Source organism: Canis aureus, chromosome 3, assembly GCF_053574225.1.
Source record: "Canis aureus isolate CA01 chromosome 3, VMU_Caureus_v.1.0, whole genome shotgun sequence".
NCBI lineage: Eukaryota > Metazoa > Chordata > Mammalia > Carnivora > Canidae > Canis > Canis aureus.
In genome coordinates, this window is record NC_135613.1 from 63683442 (window position 1) to 63703319 (window position 19878).

Sequence of the window (19878 nt, forward strand, 5' to 3'; positions counted from 1 at the left end):
CCCTAGATACATACAAAATCTACCAAGACACCAAAATAATTTAGGTCCAAATGGATAGCAACAATATCTTGAATATTCTAAGAAGAACTTAAGGTCTTTGCCAAATGTCTTAAAAAACCTAACAAAAATTTCTCACTCAGGATGGAAACAGTACTGAGAAAAATCCATGTATCTATTTCCACTCGATAACAAAGTCATTCATTTACAGGTGCTGGTTCTATGAGATTGTAATTTCTAGGAGGGCCAGGGCCATATCCATTTCTATTGTCCTTATATCCCCAGTGCCAAACCAGTTGTCTAAAAAATGTAAGTACTCAACAGTTGTTGAACACGTGAGTAAAATGCTCCAGCCAGGATCATGCAGAATCAGCAAACTGCACACTTCCAAAGAAAAAGCCTTTCAGCCCAAAAGCTTCAGAGCCGAGTCCAGGCCTACATTCCTACCAACCTGCTGATTACCTGGTCATCTGACCATCAAAATTAGTCTGTTTCTTCAATTTTACCAGGCCTCCTGCTAGGGCCAGGCCTCTGCTAGGAACTATTTGCAAGTATTTTGGACGTTGTCAAAATCACCATATTTCCCCAGAGTGCAATCTGAATTAATCAGGTTTTACTAAATCTATTTTTTAATGGTTGGATTAACCTTTGAATGAGTACATTAATGGCAAATGATAAAGAATAATTTCTTAGAATTGAATCTATGTATAAATTTGATGTTGTAACATTTATACACAAGGTGACAATTTCTGATGCAGTGGGAAGCATTACAAATGTGCAGAAATCAAGTCAGCCATTAGAAAAAGGCAAGAGTTGCTAGGAAACCAAATAAGGAATATTATAGTGGTGACCCAGACAATTACCCTATGCCTGACATGCCATCAACACAAAGTGTAACAGATTTTTAAATGCACTGGTGACACCGAATTCTTCCGACCACATTTGCAGCTCAGGTGATTAAAGAGTTGCCTTTCAATGACTTGAAAATTCAACTGTCAGAACAGGAAAATGCAAAATCAAAGTGAGTTAAGAACAATGAGAGATGTTTCCTAGGACTTAGTAAGTCTCTGCTGTGTATTTAGGATGGAGGTATCTCTATGGCACAGTGTCGCCTAACTTTACAGAATGAAGTCCATTCAATTTTAAAAGAATCTACTTTTTGAGTCTGTATACTCTATTTCTATGTGTTTGTATAGTCACGGGGGAAAAAAGCCTTTAAGGCTATACAACAAAATTTAATATGTGGTTATGGTTTGTTGGTAAACTGTAGGTGACGGGCACTGAGTGGGGCACTTAATGGGATGAGCACTGAGTGTTATGCTATATGTTGGCAAATGGAACTCCAATAAAAAAATATATTAAAAATAAATAAATAAATAAATTGTAGGTGATTTTGATTCTCTTCTGCGTGTCAGTTTTCACAGGTCATTTTACCTTTTGTAGTTTTGGAAAACTAATAAAGTTACTCTGAAATAATTTTTAGATTTTGATTTGGAGCTAGATATTAGATTTCAAGACAGCATAAGAAACCAGAAACATAAATCCTAATAGTAAGGTTAGCATGCAGAGAGCACATTACTCTCTCTCTTCTATATTATTCCATCTTTCGATTTTCACATCATTTTTGGTATTATAAGATTTGAGCTGCCGGTGTTGGCATATATACATGTCCCAATTAGCTCTTAAAGAGAGTAAGTTAAACTGGCAGTAAAAGATAAAACCTCTCTTGTTAATGCCAGTGAAAGAGACCATATTCTAAAATACGATGGGCTAACCTACCCCCAAAATGGGTAGGCAAAATCACATCCTAACGTCTTTTTAGGGGTAAAACGTGGTAGACAGATTCTTATTCTTTACATAAAACTCAGATACATAAGCCACCTAACTACTTGAAGGCTTCACACTTCTAAAGCATACCACACAAGAATCAAATAAAAACGAACGCCTTTACGAATGTAATTTTTAGCCTCCTCTTAGGACGCTGCACAAATACTCCAGGGAAGGACCCTCTCTGCAGACAGTCTGAAGGAAATGAAACAGATTATAACTTATTGAATGTTCACCCCATAGTGATATTATTTAACAGAGTAGCTTTATAAAACATTTAACTATCTCCAGTAAAGAATGCATTTCTCTTCTAAAAATGTGCAAGCGGGAGGACTGGTCCATGAAATCAAGCTAAGCAATTTTGTGTTTTAATGCACGGTTTCATGCAAATCAGTTTAGCTTTCCCTTCATTGCTGGGTTTTGTTTTCCCTTTCACAAACTTACTGCTATTTTTTTTTTCGTGTAGCAAAAATACACAAATACTTTCACAAAAGCACTGCTTGGAAAATCTGTTTGACAAAAATTATAACAAAACTCTTCGATAAGACCAGCATTTTCAAAAGTGTGTGTCTAATAAACTATCTCTTTCCACAGATTGAAAAGGTGACCAACACTCTAATTATATTAGAATCAATCAAGATTAGAGAAACAAGCTAAAATTAACTAGCAAGGGAATTCTGTATCATTGACATACACATTGCATAAATAATAATGTCTATTAAATCATTATGCCAACATTTTATAGAAAGATTGGAAGGCAGGAAGTGTGCTCTATTACAGCTCAGTACTTCGGCATCATGCCAGGAGAGCAATTCTATAATTAAAACAAATTTCTTGAGTAATACATAAAAATAATTAATTAGAATATAAGACACAACCTTTAAATTCAAAGACTATCCCATGAAAAAATGTAAATATGACATTTTGAAATATGTATCTTCTGCATTACAATCCACAATAAACAAAGGGAAAATAAACAGAAAACAAAAACAAAACGATGCAATAAAATGGCTAGTGGATGCACCCAATCAATCTGGCTGGGGATTCTCATTTTTGAAATAATGATGGAATCACAGCCATTCCCCTCCCACATACATCACTGAACTGAGCTCTCTCTTTATAATTTAAAAAATTAATCATTTTGGATGGAATATCTCTAAAACACATTATTTATACCCATTCTCTTAAAGAAGACATCTAATATAAGCTTACATTTTCTTGACTAGAGCCATGAAAAGTCTCATTTATTAGATAATGGAATACTCAAGCAGTAAGAAAAATTTGACAATATGAAATTTATTTACTACAATTCTATTTAACAAATCTATAGAGTGCGGTAATTAGGAGTGCTGGTTAATTAATTTTTTTATTCCTTTCTTCAACTGTAAAATGGAAATAATAGTAATATGGTCCTCCTAGATTTGTGAGACTCAGAAAAGCTATTATTACATGGCAAGGACCTGGATCAGTGCTGTCTGGCACACCGTTAAGTGCTTCAATAGATGTTTATTTATTGTTATTCTTCAGTAGCTAGTTTAAATACAGTTAGATGTTTTTGTCTTTTCTATTTAAAGATAATGTCATCTGTGACTTGGGTTGAAAATAGGCACAAATGTAGATTAGTAAGGATGAATCATTATTAGTGAAATAAAACTCATAGAAATGTACACGACTTTGAACTTCTATTTCTAGTAAGAGCAGATTATATAACTTGAACACCCTTCTGCAGGTCAGCCCACAAGACAATGAAAAAATATTACACCAAGCTAGGGAGGAAAATGAATGTCAAGGAGAAGTGAGCACTAAATCCAAGGGTGCTTATCCACTACAGGCATCTTCCAACCAGAAGGGTTAAGGAACCGAGCAGGACTTTTGGTACTCTAACTACTTATAGAACCACGGAGACAAAATCCAAAGTCCAGGGATTGCCAGGGGGAAAACTTAGCAAACCCTCCATACATTGAGATGAGACGTTGACAGCCAACACCACAGGTGTAAGGGTGATACCAAAAACAGAAGACAAATCAGAAGTAAACTGGCCCCCATAGAAAATGAATCCTAGCATTAAATCATTTGATCCCTGATTGTTAGAATTCCTCTTACCAGAACACAAAATTTCCCTTTTGGAGGGATGCCTGGGTGACTCAGGGGCTGAGTGTCTGCCTTTGACTCAGGGCGTGATCCTGGGGTCCTGGGATCGAGTCCTGCATCAGGCTCCCTGCAGGGAGCCTCCTTGTCCCTCTGCCTGTGTCTCTGCCTCTCTTTGTGTGTCTCTCATCAATAAATAAAATTTTAAAATCTTTAAAAAATATTTCCATATTGGAAAGAAATTATTTCTATAATTTTTTATACACAATCTCTAGCACTCAAACAAAAAATAACAATAATTAGGCACACAGAGGTAACATGACTAAAAATTAAGTGAAAGGTCAGATAATGTAATAGACGACAGGCCTCCAGAGAAGAGATATATCAAGCAATAGATTTAAAGTTAATTACAGCTGATATAGTCAAAGAAATAAATAAAAACAGCATGAAATTTTTTGTTGGATGAATGGAAACTTAAACAACTATAAATTGCTATCATATTAAGTATCAGGATGGGCTGAATGGATGATTTTCATAAACAGTTAAGGGAAGTATTAGTGAGTTAGAATATCTGAACAGAATATATAGACTCACACTCATAATTAAACAGAAGCAAACCACAGAAGAGACTCTACTATCATCCCATGTACTGGTAAACTCTCAGTGAAAAAAATACTTTAAACATATTCTTTAAAAACAGAAACACTTTCCTAGTACCAAAAATTCACTATACAGAACAGATCTATTAGAGAATATATTTAGCCATAAATTTCACCAGTAATATTATAGTAATTTTATATGTTATTTCTATAATAAAACAATAATTTACTAAAATTATGACTATTTATAGTACCTAAAAGATTAAAAGTAACTTCAACTGTGGATAAACATGGATGTGAGAATAGCTGGGCTCAGCATCCTAACAGTGAGTACATACAATGCCTAAGTAGTTTTTTCTGACCCCCATAGGTTTTTTTCTGTAGGCTTATATTCCAGAGGTAGAACATCTCAGGTAAGTATACATACTTCGGGGTAAAAGTACCAATTAGAATTTTATCCACAAACAATTATCAATTAGTTTTTCTTTTTTCTAAATATAATCTTGGGCTGTAATCTCATGGCGTTAATTTAATACCGCAATACTTGCATAGAACAAATCCCTCCAAATATTAAAGTAACAACATCAGATTTCCTTTATAAATAACAAAAGGTATTTAAAAATTAATTGGAGAATAATTATATCATAATCTCAAGAAAAATCCTGTAAGCTCATTAGGACACTAAGTTGAAGCTTAAAAGAGCCACAATGTAATGTATTACATGCAAATTATAAGTATATGTAAATTATATGTTAATATTTCTGCCTTTGGACTAGGCAGTTAGAAAAGATTCAGTGTTTCCCTGATTTGCAATTAAGATTGCTAAGCACATTAGTATTACAACATGATGATACATAGCTTTTTTTTTTAAACTCTCTTTCACCATCTCTGTATAATTGCCTCATTATATGAAACGTACTGTTCTCTAAATTGATGAAACTAATTTGAACTTGTGTGCCTGTGTGATAATTTTCAATGAAAATATTTTTTCAGAACTGGAGTCCCGAATTAAAACTTAGATATTTGGACACACTAACTCAATCTTCTTTAAAAACCTTAAGTCGTGAAAATGCTACTTGTCTTTCCAATATAGATTTAATCACATTCTCTAATCAGTCCACAGCTTCTCCTTCCCTATCAACATTTTTATTTTCAAGAAATAAAGCATAGGTAGTAATAAACATTTTGTTATTTTCATCAGAGTGGTTAAATTGTTAGTAAAAGTTAGCCATTCAGCATTAAAACCTATTCAAAATACTTTGGTTAAGATTAGGGTCATGAGGTTAAAGTACAGCATGGATTCATACAATTTTCTAGTGAAATCACAATACAGCTAGCTCAAACAAAGGGGGAAGAACATAAATTTGATATTACTTTTCTTCAAGTGTCTAAGATGTAAGAAAATCAGATTTCCTCTGAGGCAAAAAAAAAAAAAAATGGAATAAGAATAATGCTGACATTACTATAAATTCAGCCAGTCAGCCAGTAGGCTTTTTCATCGTATTGAAAAAGTATTAAAAATTCTAATCATTATTTTTAAAAGCAGTCTTAATTAAAGTCACTTTGGCTGATTTTTCAGATTTGTTACAAAAATAGACCATGTTTGTATATGCTTCGTAGATGCAGTCTATAACTAGCCTCTGAGTTTCATTATTCATAAAAACAAATGCTTGAGCATTATAAACTAAATAAATGACATGCTATATATTCTTTTGTTACTTTTACAATTTTAAAAATTAACTCAATTTTATAGTTAGTGATTCAAGGACATTACCAATCGTTTGCAAGCAATTATAATTTATAATTCATGTTCCTATTTCCTATGATGAGGGGTACCTGGAAGGTTTATAAAGTCATATAAATATTATCAATTTCCTTTTCAAAATATGAGAGGTTTGGGGAGTTTTCTTTTGAATAATTATTGTAGCTCCAATAGCTTAAATTTTAACATCCTAAAACTTACAGAGTTTGAAGTAAACAGTCAGCTGATCACATAACCCTACTGCATGCCCAAGCATTTTTAATAAAAGATTCTTTCAATAAGCTTAGAAATGTTCCCATGGCACCAAGTTAGAAGCCAATTCAAAGTCAAATTAATATGCCAAAAACAATCCCAAACCATGAAAATAATATGAATTAGTAATGAAGCTAAAATTATTAAGGTGGTTTTATGATTTTGAATTCTCTCTCTGCATTCTTATTAAATCTTTATAGACATTTCCTCTTCTGATTTAAAAAGACTGATTCATAAGACAGAATAATGTTATATCCCACTAATGAAAATATGGATGAGCACACTGTAAAACACAATTCCCTGGTTTTGTTTTATGGTAATTTAAGTTTGCTTTGACAAGGCTGAATCAATACAAGCATTCTATCTCTGATAAAAGAAAATCCAACATAGAAAAACAATCCCAAATGATAAGACTGCCCAGCTAGTAGTCTTGAAAATTTGAGAACTGATATGAATTCAATCTGGACTGTGTGTATTTGTAGTCTGAAGCAGATCTGAGGCAGTGTCCCTTTGGTTTGTTTTCCCTGGCAGTGGTAGAAGTGTCTGTCATTCACGTACTTGAATAACTTGATAATTATGTCCTGAGGGGACTTAAACTATTTTTTTAATGCCCCATCCTTTCCTGTTTTCACTACTGATAGTAGTGGTGAGAAAACTCTTTCTCTTTCTACATTTTAAAATTGCCAAATATAAATGTATATATGCACATAAAAGAGTAGTGGTAAATGAGTGCTCTAACCATGCCTGCACTTTCCCTACTGCATCCTCCCCCTTCCCATCATCTTCTTCCTTTCCCTTGGAGTTAAGCACCATCTTGAATTTGTATCAACCATTCCCTTTCTTTCCTTTATACTTTTTCCATCAATGCAGATATTTCTAGATCACATATTTTTTCCAGTCTTGAAACTTAATGAAACAGAATACTACAACATTCTATTACTTGCTTCTTTTGCTCAATATTAAGTTTTGACATGTTGATGTCAATAGCTAAAGTCATTCATTTTCCCAACCATACAGTATACCAAGGTATAAACATATCACAGTTAATCTATTCCATCAGATGGTTATTTTATTTATTTACGGAGTGAGGCTCTTATCAAAGTGTTGCTGTGAATACTCTTGTGACTGTTGCTACACCTGTACATATACTTCCTAGGCAAAGATCCAGGCAAGGGATTGCTGAGTTGTAGGCAAGGCAAAGTAAACTTAGTTGTTAATGCCAAGGACACTGTACCATTTACACTCCCACCAGCTGTAGGTGATTACCTGCTGCTCCAGATCCTTGCTAACAATGGCGCTGTCAGACTTTCCACTTTGTGCCAAACTAGGAGATGGGAATGCTGGGATATGGTGCTAGCAGTATGTATTTATACATGAGGTTAACCAGAGATACTTTTAATGGTTAAATGTGTTGTAAGAAAAATCCTTCCAGTCTGTGGTTATCTTTTTATTATTTTTAGGTGCTATTTGATAAACAGGAAGGTTTTAACTTTAGTAAAATTTACATATATTTTCCCTTATGATTTGATAATTGTTGACTTCACTGGTTTACAAAAAAACAAAAAACTGTTCCTTCCACTAACTTATAAACTTCAAATTACAGATTTATAGTTTGAGAGTATGGCCCTTTACATTTAACCCACCTGGAATTACTTTATGTGCAGATTCATGAAGTAGAGATCCAGTTTTAATATTATTGTCTATGTGGATAACCAGTGGTCCCCAACCTTTTCTTCAACAGCTCATCCTTTCCCCACTTATCAGTGTCACCTTTATCATTTAGCCAGTCCTCCTTTTCTCTAATGCACTACAGCATTATTAAGACATGTTTAGTTCTGAATTCCTATGATTTACCTTCATAGAATCCCTTAAGATTATTGTGTGAGAACTGATTCATGTATTTTATTTGTTCCAGAAAAAAATTCCCCTTTTTGCATTACCTATGTTTGGAAACCCAACTGAACACACATTTTCCTACTCTGTCTTAAATACTTCCCACATATTTTATATTTTATATTTTATATTATCTTATTCATATTGCCACATGTTCAAGTCTCTGGACCTAATTATGGGTTATTTCTTCAGTTCTAACTTTCAGTGTACTAATTTTTCCTTCAGCTGTGTCTAATTTGCTTTTAAACTCATCCACTGACCATTTTCTTTCCAAAGTATTATGTTGCCAGCTTAGGAGTTCTCAAGTTCTTTTCAAATATACTATTCCTGCCTCATATTTTTAAGCTGCTTCTTTATTTCTTTAACTATATAAAACATTGTCATTTTTATTCCAATTGAAATTTAGTATCTGAAAACACCACATTGTTTTTCTTATCTAATACTATCCTTGGTTCTCATCCATAATACTTTGACTTCTTGTGTGAATGGGTGGCCTTGGGGTTTTGGGGGGGCTGGGCAGAGGACAAGGGGTTTTGTTTTTTAGTATTAGCCATTCATTCTCAAAGTGCTTTACCTGCAGAAATTCTTTGAAGATGGGATTGAAGTTGACATCCTCCAGAAAGAAGTAGTGTTTCCTAGTTTCCTGTTACCACTGCTCATGACAGAGAACTTAATTTAAATTCTCCACTTAGTCTACACATGTAACTGGCATGTTTTTTCTTTCCTATTAGTTCAGTGATGTGCTTAATAGGTTTAAAATGTTAATAGTGTTAAATTTTTTTTTTAAATTTTAACATGCATTTTAATAATTTTAGTCAGAAAGGACATTCAGAAAATCTAATTTGCCATAACTCCAGAATTAGGAATGTACTACATTTTGAGGCTTTCTTTTTTTTTTTTTTTAATTTAAAGTTGATGAGCTGTTATAAAAGGGCTGCTTTACATTCATGTTACTTCTCCAAATACACAACTTCTGGTTTAAAAGAGTTCACAGTGACAATACTCCTGGGATCCACTGTATCCTGGCAAGATTAGAGGTAGATGACCTCATCAGTTTTTAGAGATAGATCTTAGATTGTGGAGAGCCATTAGTACCAAAAAAGTACAATATACCAGGAGGTAATTTTCTAACATTTTAAAATTTCCTCAGTTACTGGACTCCAACCTTCAAGCTCTGTCACATTAAAAAAAATGCAGAATTAACCCTGAGTGCTGAGGTTTCATAAAGAACACCTACCCAAAGGAAGTTTTTCAAATCCTCCATTTTCTTGCCTCCTTGTTTTATGCTTTTATGGATTATCTCTGCGACTCTGATTGTCACTACTGTTCTTGCTTAGTAGTGTTAAGTTGGTCACTGACAAGTTTTTCCTTGGTCTAATCCTTTAGCTCTTTCTTTTCTCCATGGTGATGAGCCTTTCACACACCTTTTTCCATTTTGGACCTTACTCCATTTGCTCTTTTCCCAGATCTATGAGTTATCTCTAGTTAACCCCTCATCCTTCTCATCCTTCTTGAGCACCCTACTTGTCTAAAAGTGTAAGTTACATAAGTAGAACTCAGAAGGGAATTTCTTGCCCCTTCAGTTAAAGGTATGCTACTACTCAAACCAAATTGTAGAAAAGTTACCTGAATTGGTCTTCCATCGGGTGTCAGCACCTCTTCTGAAAGTTCCATCATCTTGAGGGCCATCAGAGCAATGGGCTTAGCGTGGCAGAGGCTTTTCCTATGGAGTCCTGCAGCAACACAGTACGCATCACCTATTGTTTCCACCTGCAGCCATCAGACAAATCAAATGCAAACATATGATAATGAGCCAGAAGAGAAATGATTAGTTATGTGCAATCACAAATGTTGCTGAAAACATGTCAGCAAAACATCAATAAATTAAGCAATTAGACAACTGAGTGTAATCACAGCAGAGTTTGCAAACAGCCATAGTCAAATACTAACATCTCACTCCGGGGCTGTTTGTCAACGCTATCGCCATAGATGATCATTGAAATTGGGAACAACTGGAATACAGAATAATTATCCTCTACAAAAAAAGAATTACCAGTATTTTGCCTGAACAATTTTCAAATAATGACCTTTTACAAAGCCACTGTCTTGTCTCTTTCAAATTTTCAATATTGGTTATATTTGAGAGGTGAGAAATTAATGTGCAGAAACCCTCCATAATCTTACAATTAAAGAGTTAACAGGCACTGGCAGAGTCTTTTCAGACCCTATTCTAATGTTATTGTCAGCATCCATTCTGAATAGCCATTGCTTTTGTTAAATATTTTAAGTATTTAAGTTAAAATCCTCAAATTTCCAAAGCATATGGCATGGTATAAAACTAGGCACAACTTCTTCTCAGAGGAAAGTTCTCTAATTATCCAAAGTAAAGGTGGTAGATTTTGGATAATTTGCAAATGATGTAACTAGTAAAGGGTTAATATCCACAAACCATAAAGAAAACATAAAACGCAACACTAAAATAATAATGATAATCATCATTATCATCATCATCATCGTCATCATCATCATCATCATTTGATTAAAAACAAACAGAGGACTAGAACAAACACTTTTCCAAAGAAAACATACAGATGGTCAACAGACACATGAAAAGATGCTCAGCATCACTATTCATCAGAGAAATCCAAATCAAAACCACAATGAGATATCACCCTACACCTGTCAGAATGGCCAAAATCAAAAAGACAAGAAATAACAAGTATTGATGAGGATGTGGAGAAAGAGGAGCCCTCATGCACTGTTGATGGGAACATAAAATGGTGCAGCCACTGTGGAAAACAGTACGGAGGTTCCTCAAAAAAAAAAAAAAAAAAAAAAAAACTAAAAATAGAAATGTCAAATGATCCAATAATTCCATATTGGGTATTTATTAAAGCAAAAGGAAAACACTAACTTGAGAAGATATATACACTTCTATGTTTAGTGCAGCATTATTTACAATAGTCATGACACCGAAGCAACCCAAGTGTCTAAAATATGGGATATGTACATCTAAGAATATTATAGAGCCATAAAAAGATGAGATTGCACCATTTGAGACACATGGATGGACCTAGAGGGTATTATGATAAGTGATATAAGTCAGTCAGAGAAAGACAAATATCATATGCTTCCACTCACAGGTGGAATCTTAAAAATATGAATAAACAAACAAAACGCAGAAGCTGAAATATAAATACAGAAAACTGTTAGTTGCCAGAGGGGAGGTGGTAGGTAAAAATGGGTAAAGGGGACGAGGAGATAGAAGCCTCCACTTATGGAATGAGTAAGTCAAGGGAATAAAAGGAGTATAAGGAACACAGTGTTATTGTAATACTAATGTAACGGAACAAATGGTAGCAACACTGTGGTGAACACAGCATAAAGTATTAACTTGTGAAATCACTAAGTTGAACACTTTTTTTAAAAAAAAAGGCTTTATATAAATGCCAGTTAACATACAGTGTAATACTGTTTCAGGTGTACAAAATAGTGATTCAACACTTCCATACATCACCCGGTGCTCATCACAACAGGTGCACTCCTTTATCTCTATCACCTACTTCACCCATCCTCCCATCCAACTCGCCTCTGATGACCATCAGTATAGTCTCTGTAGCTAAGAGTCTATTTCTTGGTTTGTCTTTTTTTCCCCTTGGCTCACTTGTTTCTTAAATTCCACATATGAGTGAAATCATATGGTATTTGTCTTTCTCTCATTTTTTAGAATTTGTACCATAAGACAGGTTTAGTTATATGTTGCACTTTCCCTTTTAGCAGTGTGTAATGTAGTGGTATGGAGAAGATGGGCCAATAGATTACCAATGGATAACGGAAATCTAATAAAGTAGAAGATAAATGTATACACAAAAGAACAAATTCACATTAAAATCTGTATGTTATCATGCAAGCTCTTATACTATTTAGTTTCTAACTAGTTGAAGTCAGTTTAAAGCTCAGAAACAATAGGATCAAGAACTAGGCAAGAAACAGACATCAAAAAATAATGGCCCATATCAAGATGTGCAATTCTCACAATAATAAATATTCAACATACAGAAAAATTCTAAAAGATATTTCCATTATGCTAGGCTAGATTATGTTGCAATAACAATATAACTTCCAAATCTGCATGTCCTAAAATAACAAAGGCTTATTTTTGATTCATGCTATGTATTCATGTGGGTTAAGGGATCGGAAGACAGAAGAAATACGGTGCCATGTCTCTTCACTCTAGGAACAAAGCTACCAGAACCTCCCCACCTGGGGCTGATTGCTGTGGCAAAGAAAGAGAGGTTCTAACAAAGTGTACACTAGCTCCTGCAGCTTTCACCTAGGTGTGACATATAAAGCTTCTTAAGATTCATTCACTGAAGCAAATCACAGGACCATGCTTAACATAAAGGGGATGGGAAAATTCAACTGCTCTTGTGCCCAGACACCAGCCAGAAATATCTGGGGGAGTAGCACTAGTAAGTACATGAACAAATAGTAATAGCTTAAAATTTTCCAAACACCCAACTGTCTGTAAAGTACAGGTAATACATGTTTCTTTCATTCCTTACAAATATATTCAGTATCTTAACATGAAAATCTTGACAGAAATGCTACCACCTTAGTATTATATCTTTCTGCAAAAGTTCCATTCTTCTCCCCTTTCCTTTTATCTAATTTGGGTCTGTGCAAGTTTAGCAGAATTAAGCATATATGCAAATTTTAGTGGATTACCTTCAAAAGCATTAGTCGATTTTGCTTCACAGGGAGCAGAAAAAGTGAAAACATTATATATCCATTACAATTACTCCTGAGGTTGTTTCCTTGAATTAAACCAATTAAACAAGTGGACATTGTAAATATACTGAAACAAAACAACAGTCCAAAAAGTTGAGTGTGTTCTGAATTCCTTTACATCTGCCTCAATATTTTTAAAAAATACAATCTTAAGTACAACAGATACCATCTAAAAATAGTGCATCTTATTTATTTTTGGCATCTTCAACCTCTTCTTGAATGACATATAAAGATGGCTAAACTAATCATGGAGATGGAAAAGATAGTCTTCGCATCCTTTTCTCAATATAGAAGAGGAGGCTTATGTGCTAAAAATAGTATGTACAACTGTTGCTCCACATATTATAGATGCTTTTATCATAGTAAAATTTTACCTATCTTGGTATATTATCTTTTTAATCCTTTATAGTAAAAACCTTCACAATATTCCAGCAATAAAGGTGGTGTAGATAAACTCCTTAGAGCTGTTTACTTGTTCTTTTTATTTACTTTAGTTTTAAAGTAATTACTTAAAATAATTTATTTTAGTTCCTAATAGAATTTCATTCCTGTAACATTCTTTACCCTCCTCTTCAGGCTAATGCTCAAGACATATCTACATGTTTTCTTGAAAATCTGGGCACAGTGAGGAGGCAGGAATGTGTGTGTGTTGTGGTACTGGCTAGGCTTAGCCTAAAAGAACACTGCATATAATGGGTAATGAATAATTCCTGTTCCATGGGACTCACACCCACCTTAGTCCTTCAATCTCACAGTCCTGGGTCTGTCTTCTTTTGAACTTTCTAGGACTTGTGAAAGAAAGCTTGGGGAGGGATCATAGAAACAGAGGATCAGAAAGCTCTGACCAGCCTATCTTACTGGACAACTTCCCTCTCTCCCTCTAGATATCATCAAGAGGAGAAGCAAATTAGAGTCTGCTGTCTAATTGTTTACTTTCTGTTTTTCATCCCTAAAGTCATTAGAAACAGATAAAGAAGGAGAGAAGAAGGGTGAGAAAGAGAGACAGAGAAGAGAAGAGAGGTGTTGGGATGAGGTATAGGTAGACAGATGAAGCCTACAAATGAAACATGTCTTTTCTCTCCTGGCATCTCACAGAGCACTTGGTCAGCCCATCACAATCAGGTGGGCAAAGAGGGGCTAAGAAATATGACACATTCTTCATGGGCTCATTAGCTATGGCTAAAAACACATGATTCTCAGGAAGGATACCATATTCACCCTTGCTGAGAGCATGGAGCCACACTTACCAGCCAATCACCCGATATCAGATCACCCTTGCTGAAAGCATGGAGCCACACATGCCAGCCCAATCACCTATCTGACATTAGGTATGGTTCCTGAATGACTGAAAAGAGCCAGACAAGAATTTTCTAGTAGTTGGTAGGGAGCCTGAGTCCACAGGTGATTGGGAAGTTCTCCATCACCTAGAAACTAGACAGTGGGGTTGCTGGTGGTCTGGACACAAATTATCCAAAAGGATGGCCAGAAAAGGTAGAGCATGGCACAGGCCTTCATGAAGTCTTACCAGTAGCAAAGAGCAGGAAAAACTTTGGACTTGGCTAGATTTAGAGGTCCCTTACATTTTGCCCTTAACCTCAAACAGGGTCAGCAGCTCTCTGCTGTTAATGTCCCTGTTTACCCAGATACTCAGCAGGTTGGGTGAAAGGGCTCCGGGCCAGTGATGAAAATTCAGGTCGTGGTGGCCAAACAGAGGTCTTAAGGCCATGAAATTATCCCCTGGAATATAAGCAACATGCCACAGACATTACACATGAACCCAGCTTTTCATTGTTATTGAGATTGTGGTTCTTGAAGATACAATGATCTTCTTCAAATATGATCCTTAAGTAGCTACATTAGAAGCAGGTGGGAAGGCTCTGACAGAGACAAATGTAGATGAATGTCTTTAACATCATTTCCTTGGCTTAGACAAAATGATGGCCATGTCCATAAAAGCTATATCGTGAGGATGAGAGAGCTGAAGGAGCAGGTGAGCCACAGATCAGAGAGGCCAGCAGATACACATCACTGTTGACCAAGCAGAGGTCCAACAACTGATGGCAAGTAATCTTGAGCAAGAACAATTTCCAAAGGTAGAAGTTAATCACACTAGTACCCAAATAACTTGAGTATCTCCATGGGCTGTCCTGCAGAAAGTAGTCTGATTTCCCTTCACACAGTAGGTAGTTTTATAGGAATTGGGCCACAGTTCCCCTTTAGCAATTATAGCAGTTGTGTCAGATTCAGGGAGGCTGTAGTCTGAAGAAGAAGAAGTGACAGGTGATGTCTTGCTCCTGCAGATGAAGGACATAGAGCAGGGATTCCTGAGCCTACGCTTAGAATGGAAATAAATGACACTTGTCCAGAAGATCTGACCTCATCATATCCTTTAATAATAGCATTGTTTCTACAGTAAGAGTTTGTTCAAAAGAAGACCCTGGGGGTGCCTGGGTGGCTTAGTCAGTTAAGCGGCTGCTGTTGGCTCAAGTCATGATCCCAGGGTGGTGGGGGCTTTACTCCTGAAAGTAGGTCACTCACCAGTTCCAGAGGTGTAGGACAAAAATGAGACTTCATAGGTGATGGCTGGCAGGATGGGATAACCTGGCTATTGCCACACCACTGCCACCCAACTCTAAAGGAGGGGGCACCAATGATCCTAGTTCCTGGGATTAGACAGAACAGTAACTGCAACTGAGCAAGAAAAGCCTCTATCTCCCATGGGGGTCAAGAAGCAGCCTACACCTCCTTAGCATATTCATTTAGACACTATATTGGGAATCCACCTCCATGTATTTATCCCTTTCTTATACAATATACAGAAAGCAAAATTATTAAGCTGTCCTTTTTAGTTTTTGTAAATAATCTTATAGTCATCAAATATAAGCACCTTCATTATAGGGTCCTATTTTATGATGTTAAAGGTTGATATTCTGGAAATAATCTTGATGTATTAAAGAGTTAATGTTGCAAAGGTCCTGTACCATCATTGGCAAGAAGAACTAAGGTGTGATGAGTCATTAGAGTAACCTCATAATACTTCTAACTCTCTATCCCTGTTACCCCTTGTTGCACAGGAACTGAAAGTCCTCATTTGGCACAGTCATTAACCAGACTGGCACTTCAGAGAGAGGCGTCTCCATCCACAGACACTCTTTGCACACTCTCCGGAAAATAAAAGGTCATGTGCACTAAAGTCTCCTGTCATTTCTACCAGTGGACTGCTGTTTTCCCCAGGGTAGCTTTAAAGTCACAGCCTGATTATCCTCAGAGATCCTGACTCAGAGGATGGGTTGAAACCAGGTTTATTTACTCTTTTGAAGCCTTGAAAACATCATGGATATGCTCATTATTTTGAAAGATGTTTCACAAAGAGAAGGAATTATTTCTACTTTAGTGGGTACACAGTTTTTCGGGCACATTCCAAACACTGCAAACTAGACAAACAAAGGCTATCTCAAGATGGAGCCCTCACTTTCAAGTTTTCTTTCCCTACTTCTGGGTAACTGGCATTCACATACCCAATGGATAAATTTCTCTCTCTAGCACAGTATCATGCTGGTTTATGAGGGTGTGTGTGCATGTGTGCGTGCGTGTGTGTGTGTGTTTATATTCTCTCTCTCCTAGATATTTAACTTTTTATATCTGTGGACCCTCGCACAGTAGTAGGATGGTCTTTAATAGTTTTATTGAATGCTTTAAATTGCGTCTAATTTCTACAATTATAGGTTGGAATTGTCAAATTTTTAAATGCAAAACTCAGGACCACCTACATAAAAATCACCCAGAGAGTACCTGTTAAAAATGAGATCCCCCGAGGTGTTACAACTAGATCTACTAAATCAAAATATAGGTGTAATACCCAGCTATCTGCATTTTCACATGCTCTCAGGAATATTTTATGATTTCCAAAGTTTGGAGACTTCTGGTACATTATGTGAGCTAAAAACACTACAACACTCAACCAAATATACACCTTTTTTTAAAGACCCAATGAGCTCTTGAAAGGAAGAAAGAAAAGAAAAGCACTTCTACTCTTGTACCCCAGCAATTTCCATATACTCCTGCTTTGTCTTCCACCCTATCCATAGGCAGTAAACTTCTCCAGGGATTTCTTTATATATCGGAACTTTAAACTACAACTCCTAGCCCAGACATCCCTCCCACCCTGCCAACACACCTAAAACTCAAAGAGTCATTTGGCACAGTGGGTATTCAATGATCCAAAGAAAGTTTGAGTTCAGTTAAATATATCCAAGTCAATTGTGTATAATGGCTTAGCAGTTCAAATGGAAACAACTTTAACTAAGGATTTACTGATAAAGCTACTTCAAAAAATCCCTCATTTAAAAAAAATGTCTAATTATACTCATTTTGGTTGATTTTCTGACCCAAATACTACTTCTTTTAAGGATGTCTCTACAGCGCTCAGCTGATACAGCACTGGAAAGGAGGTCATGGATATAAATAGAATGGTGATTTGGCCTGGGAACTACTCCCAAATGAGGGAAAATAGATTCCAAATGACTGCCTATCAAAGAAAGCTCTTTTCCTGATAAAATGCTCAATAGATCCATCAATGTAAACTCCACTTTCAACCATGTGGAAAATGCTGTTGTCAGGCCCCAGGTTTTACCATAAAAGTTATCAAATACTGGGTCATGCAAACAAAAAAAAATATTGAAATAGTCAAAATTTCTTTCTAAATCTCCAAGTTAGATGCAGACAACTGAAAATTTCTTTCTGCTGTCCAGTAGTCTTCCTGTCACAGGGCACCCTTTCTACCGTTTTAACTTACTCTATGCTCCAATAAAAATGAATGACTCAAAGTTCTTTGCATATATTCTGTATCTCCCACCACCATGTTTATAAGCAGAATTACTGTTCTACTTTGAATCATCCATTCTCTTTATAAAATAATTATTGAGTCTATTATTTTAAAGAAAAGGGATTCCTGATTTGCTAGAACCTTAAACATTGTCCCTGGAGAGCAGTGAATGTCTGCTTTATCTTCAGTAAACATATAATGAGTGTTAAATAATGTGAGTTGATGTCACAAAAGTAAATAGTTTCAAGACTTACAATAAAGCTATAGTAATCAAGACACAATGATATTGGTGAAGGAATACACAAATCATCAGTGGAACAGAACTGTGAAGCCAGATGTAGATTCCCATAAATATAGGAAACTGAGTTTTGGCAAAGGAGCAGGAGCAACACAATGGAGCAAAGATAGTCTTTCAACAAATTATGCTGAAACAAGTGGACATCCACATGCGAAATAAATGAATCTAGACACAGACACAGAACTTCACAAAAATTGACTCAAAATGGATCAAGATTTAAATGGAAAATGGAAAACTATAAGACTCCTAGAAGATAGGAAAAAACCTAGATGACCTTGGGTACAGTGATATATTTTTAGTACAATACCAAAAACATGATCTATGAAAGAAATAACTGAAAAAATGAAATGGCATTTCATTAAAATTAAAACCTCCCACTCTGTAAAAGATAATAGCAAGAGAATAGGAAAACAAGACAGAGACTGGGAGAAAATATTGATATCAGACTGATCTATCTGATAAAGGACTCATGAAACTCTTCAAATTCAATAAGAAAACAACTTAATTAAAAAATGGGCCAAATACCTTAACAGACACCTCACCGAAAAAGATAACATAGATGGCAAATAAACATATGAAAAGATGCATCACATCATATGTCATCAAACAACTGCAAATTAAACAATAATGAGACACCACTACATGCCAAAATCCAGAACACTGAAAACACCAAATGCTGATAAGGATTTAAAGCAACAGGAAGTCCTTCTTTGCTGTTGGGAATGCAAAATGGTAAAGGCTCTATGAAAGACATTTTGATGGTTTCTTTTGTAGAAACTCAGTAAAACTTGACTTTAGCATATCTGCCACTGCAGTCATTTGTCTTTATACTTTGTTCTCATCTTGTCTAGATTACTAGGTCATTTACTTTTGAAGGCAAGGATAATATCTTAGTTATCTTTTTAAGTCCTGCAGGGGCTAATAGAGTGCTAACATACTAGATGCTTAGAGAATTATGACTGAGTCAAACTGTATTATAAACACCTCTATTAAGAGCTAGGTCAATAAAGATAATGTATAAATTATCTTTCAACATCAAAGTTATTGTTAACAAGCAACTCAGATTTAGCCTATATATATCAGAATATATTCAGATGATCAGGTGATTTGCATGAATAATGGAAGTATTTCCATTAAGTAGACAAAATTAACCACTTCCATCATGTTTCCAACATTGACACAAGCTTCTCATACACACCTGCCAGCCCAGGTAATGCTACCAACATTTCTCAGTTGAACAACAGCAATAATATCCTTATGTTCTCCTCTTGCTAACTCCTCACCTCAGATCTATGCCCCACATCACTTTTAAAGTGATTTTTATGAAGCAAATCTACTTGTGTCACTCCTCTATTCAAAATCCTTCAATGACTTCATTTTGCTCTGATAATTAAGAACAAAATTCTTAGAATAGCTAAAACACCTATAGGTTCTAGCTCCTATCTACTTCTCTATCTCTATCTTGTGCTACTCTTGCATTATTTAAGTTTGACCATGGTGATCTTCATTAGTTGCTCCCATTTCATCATGTTCCTTTCTGACTCAG

At 35.5% G+C, this 19878-nt stretch overlaps 1 protein-coding gene across 7 annotated transcripts in view; it reads right to left on the bottom strand.

Moving 5' to 3' along the window:
• Window positions 1-19878, bottom strand: part of GUCY1A2 (guanylate cyclase 1 soluble subunit alpha 2) — a 425713-nt gene that overhangs the window by 197762 nt on the left and 208073 nt on the right. For all 7 annotated transcript variants that reach the window (XR_013376761.1, XR_013376760.1, XR_013376759.1 and 4 more), the window contains one exon: window positions 10045-10188. Coding sequence is in view for 4 of the 7 variants with exons in the window: in XM_077893312.1 (XP_077749438.1) it covers window positions 10045-10188 (144 nt within the window). In the remaining 3 variants the exon portion in view is untranslated. The remainder of the gene's footprint in view (window positions 1-10044; window positions 10189-19878) is intronic.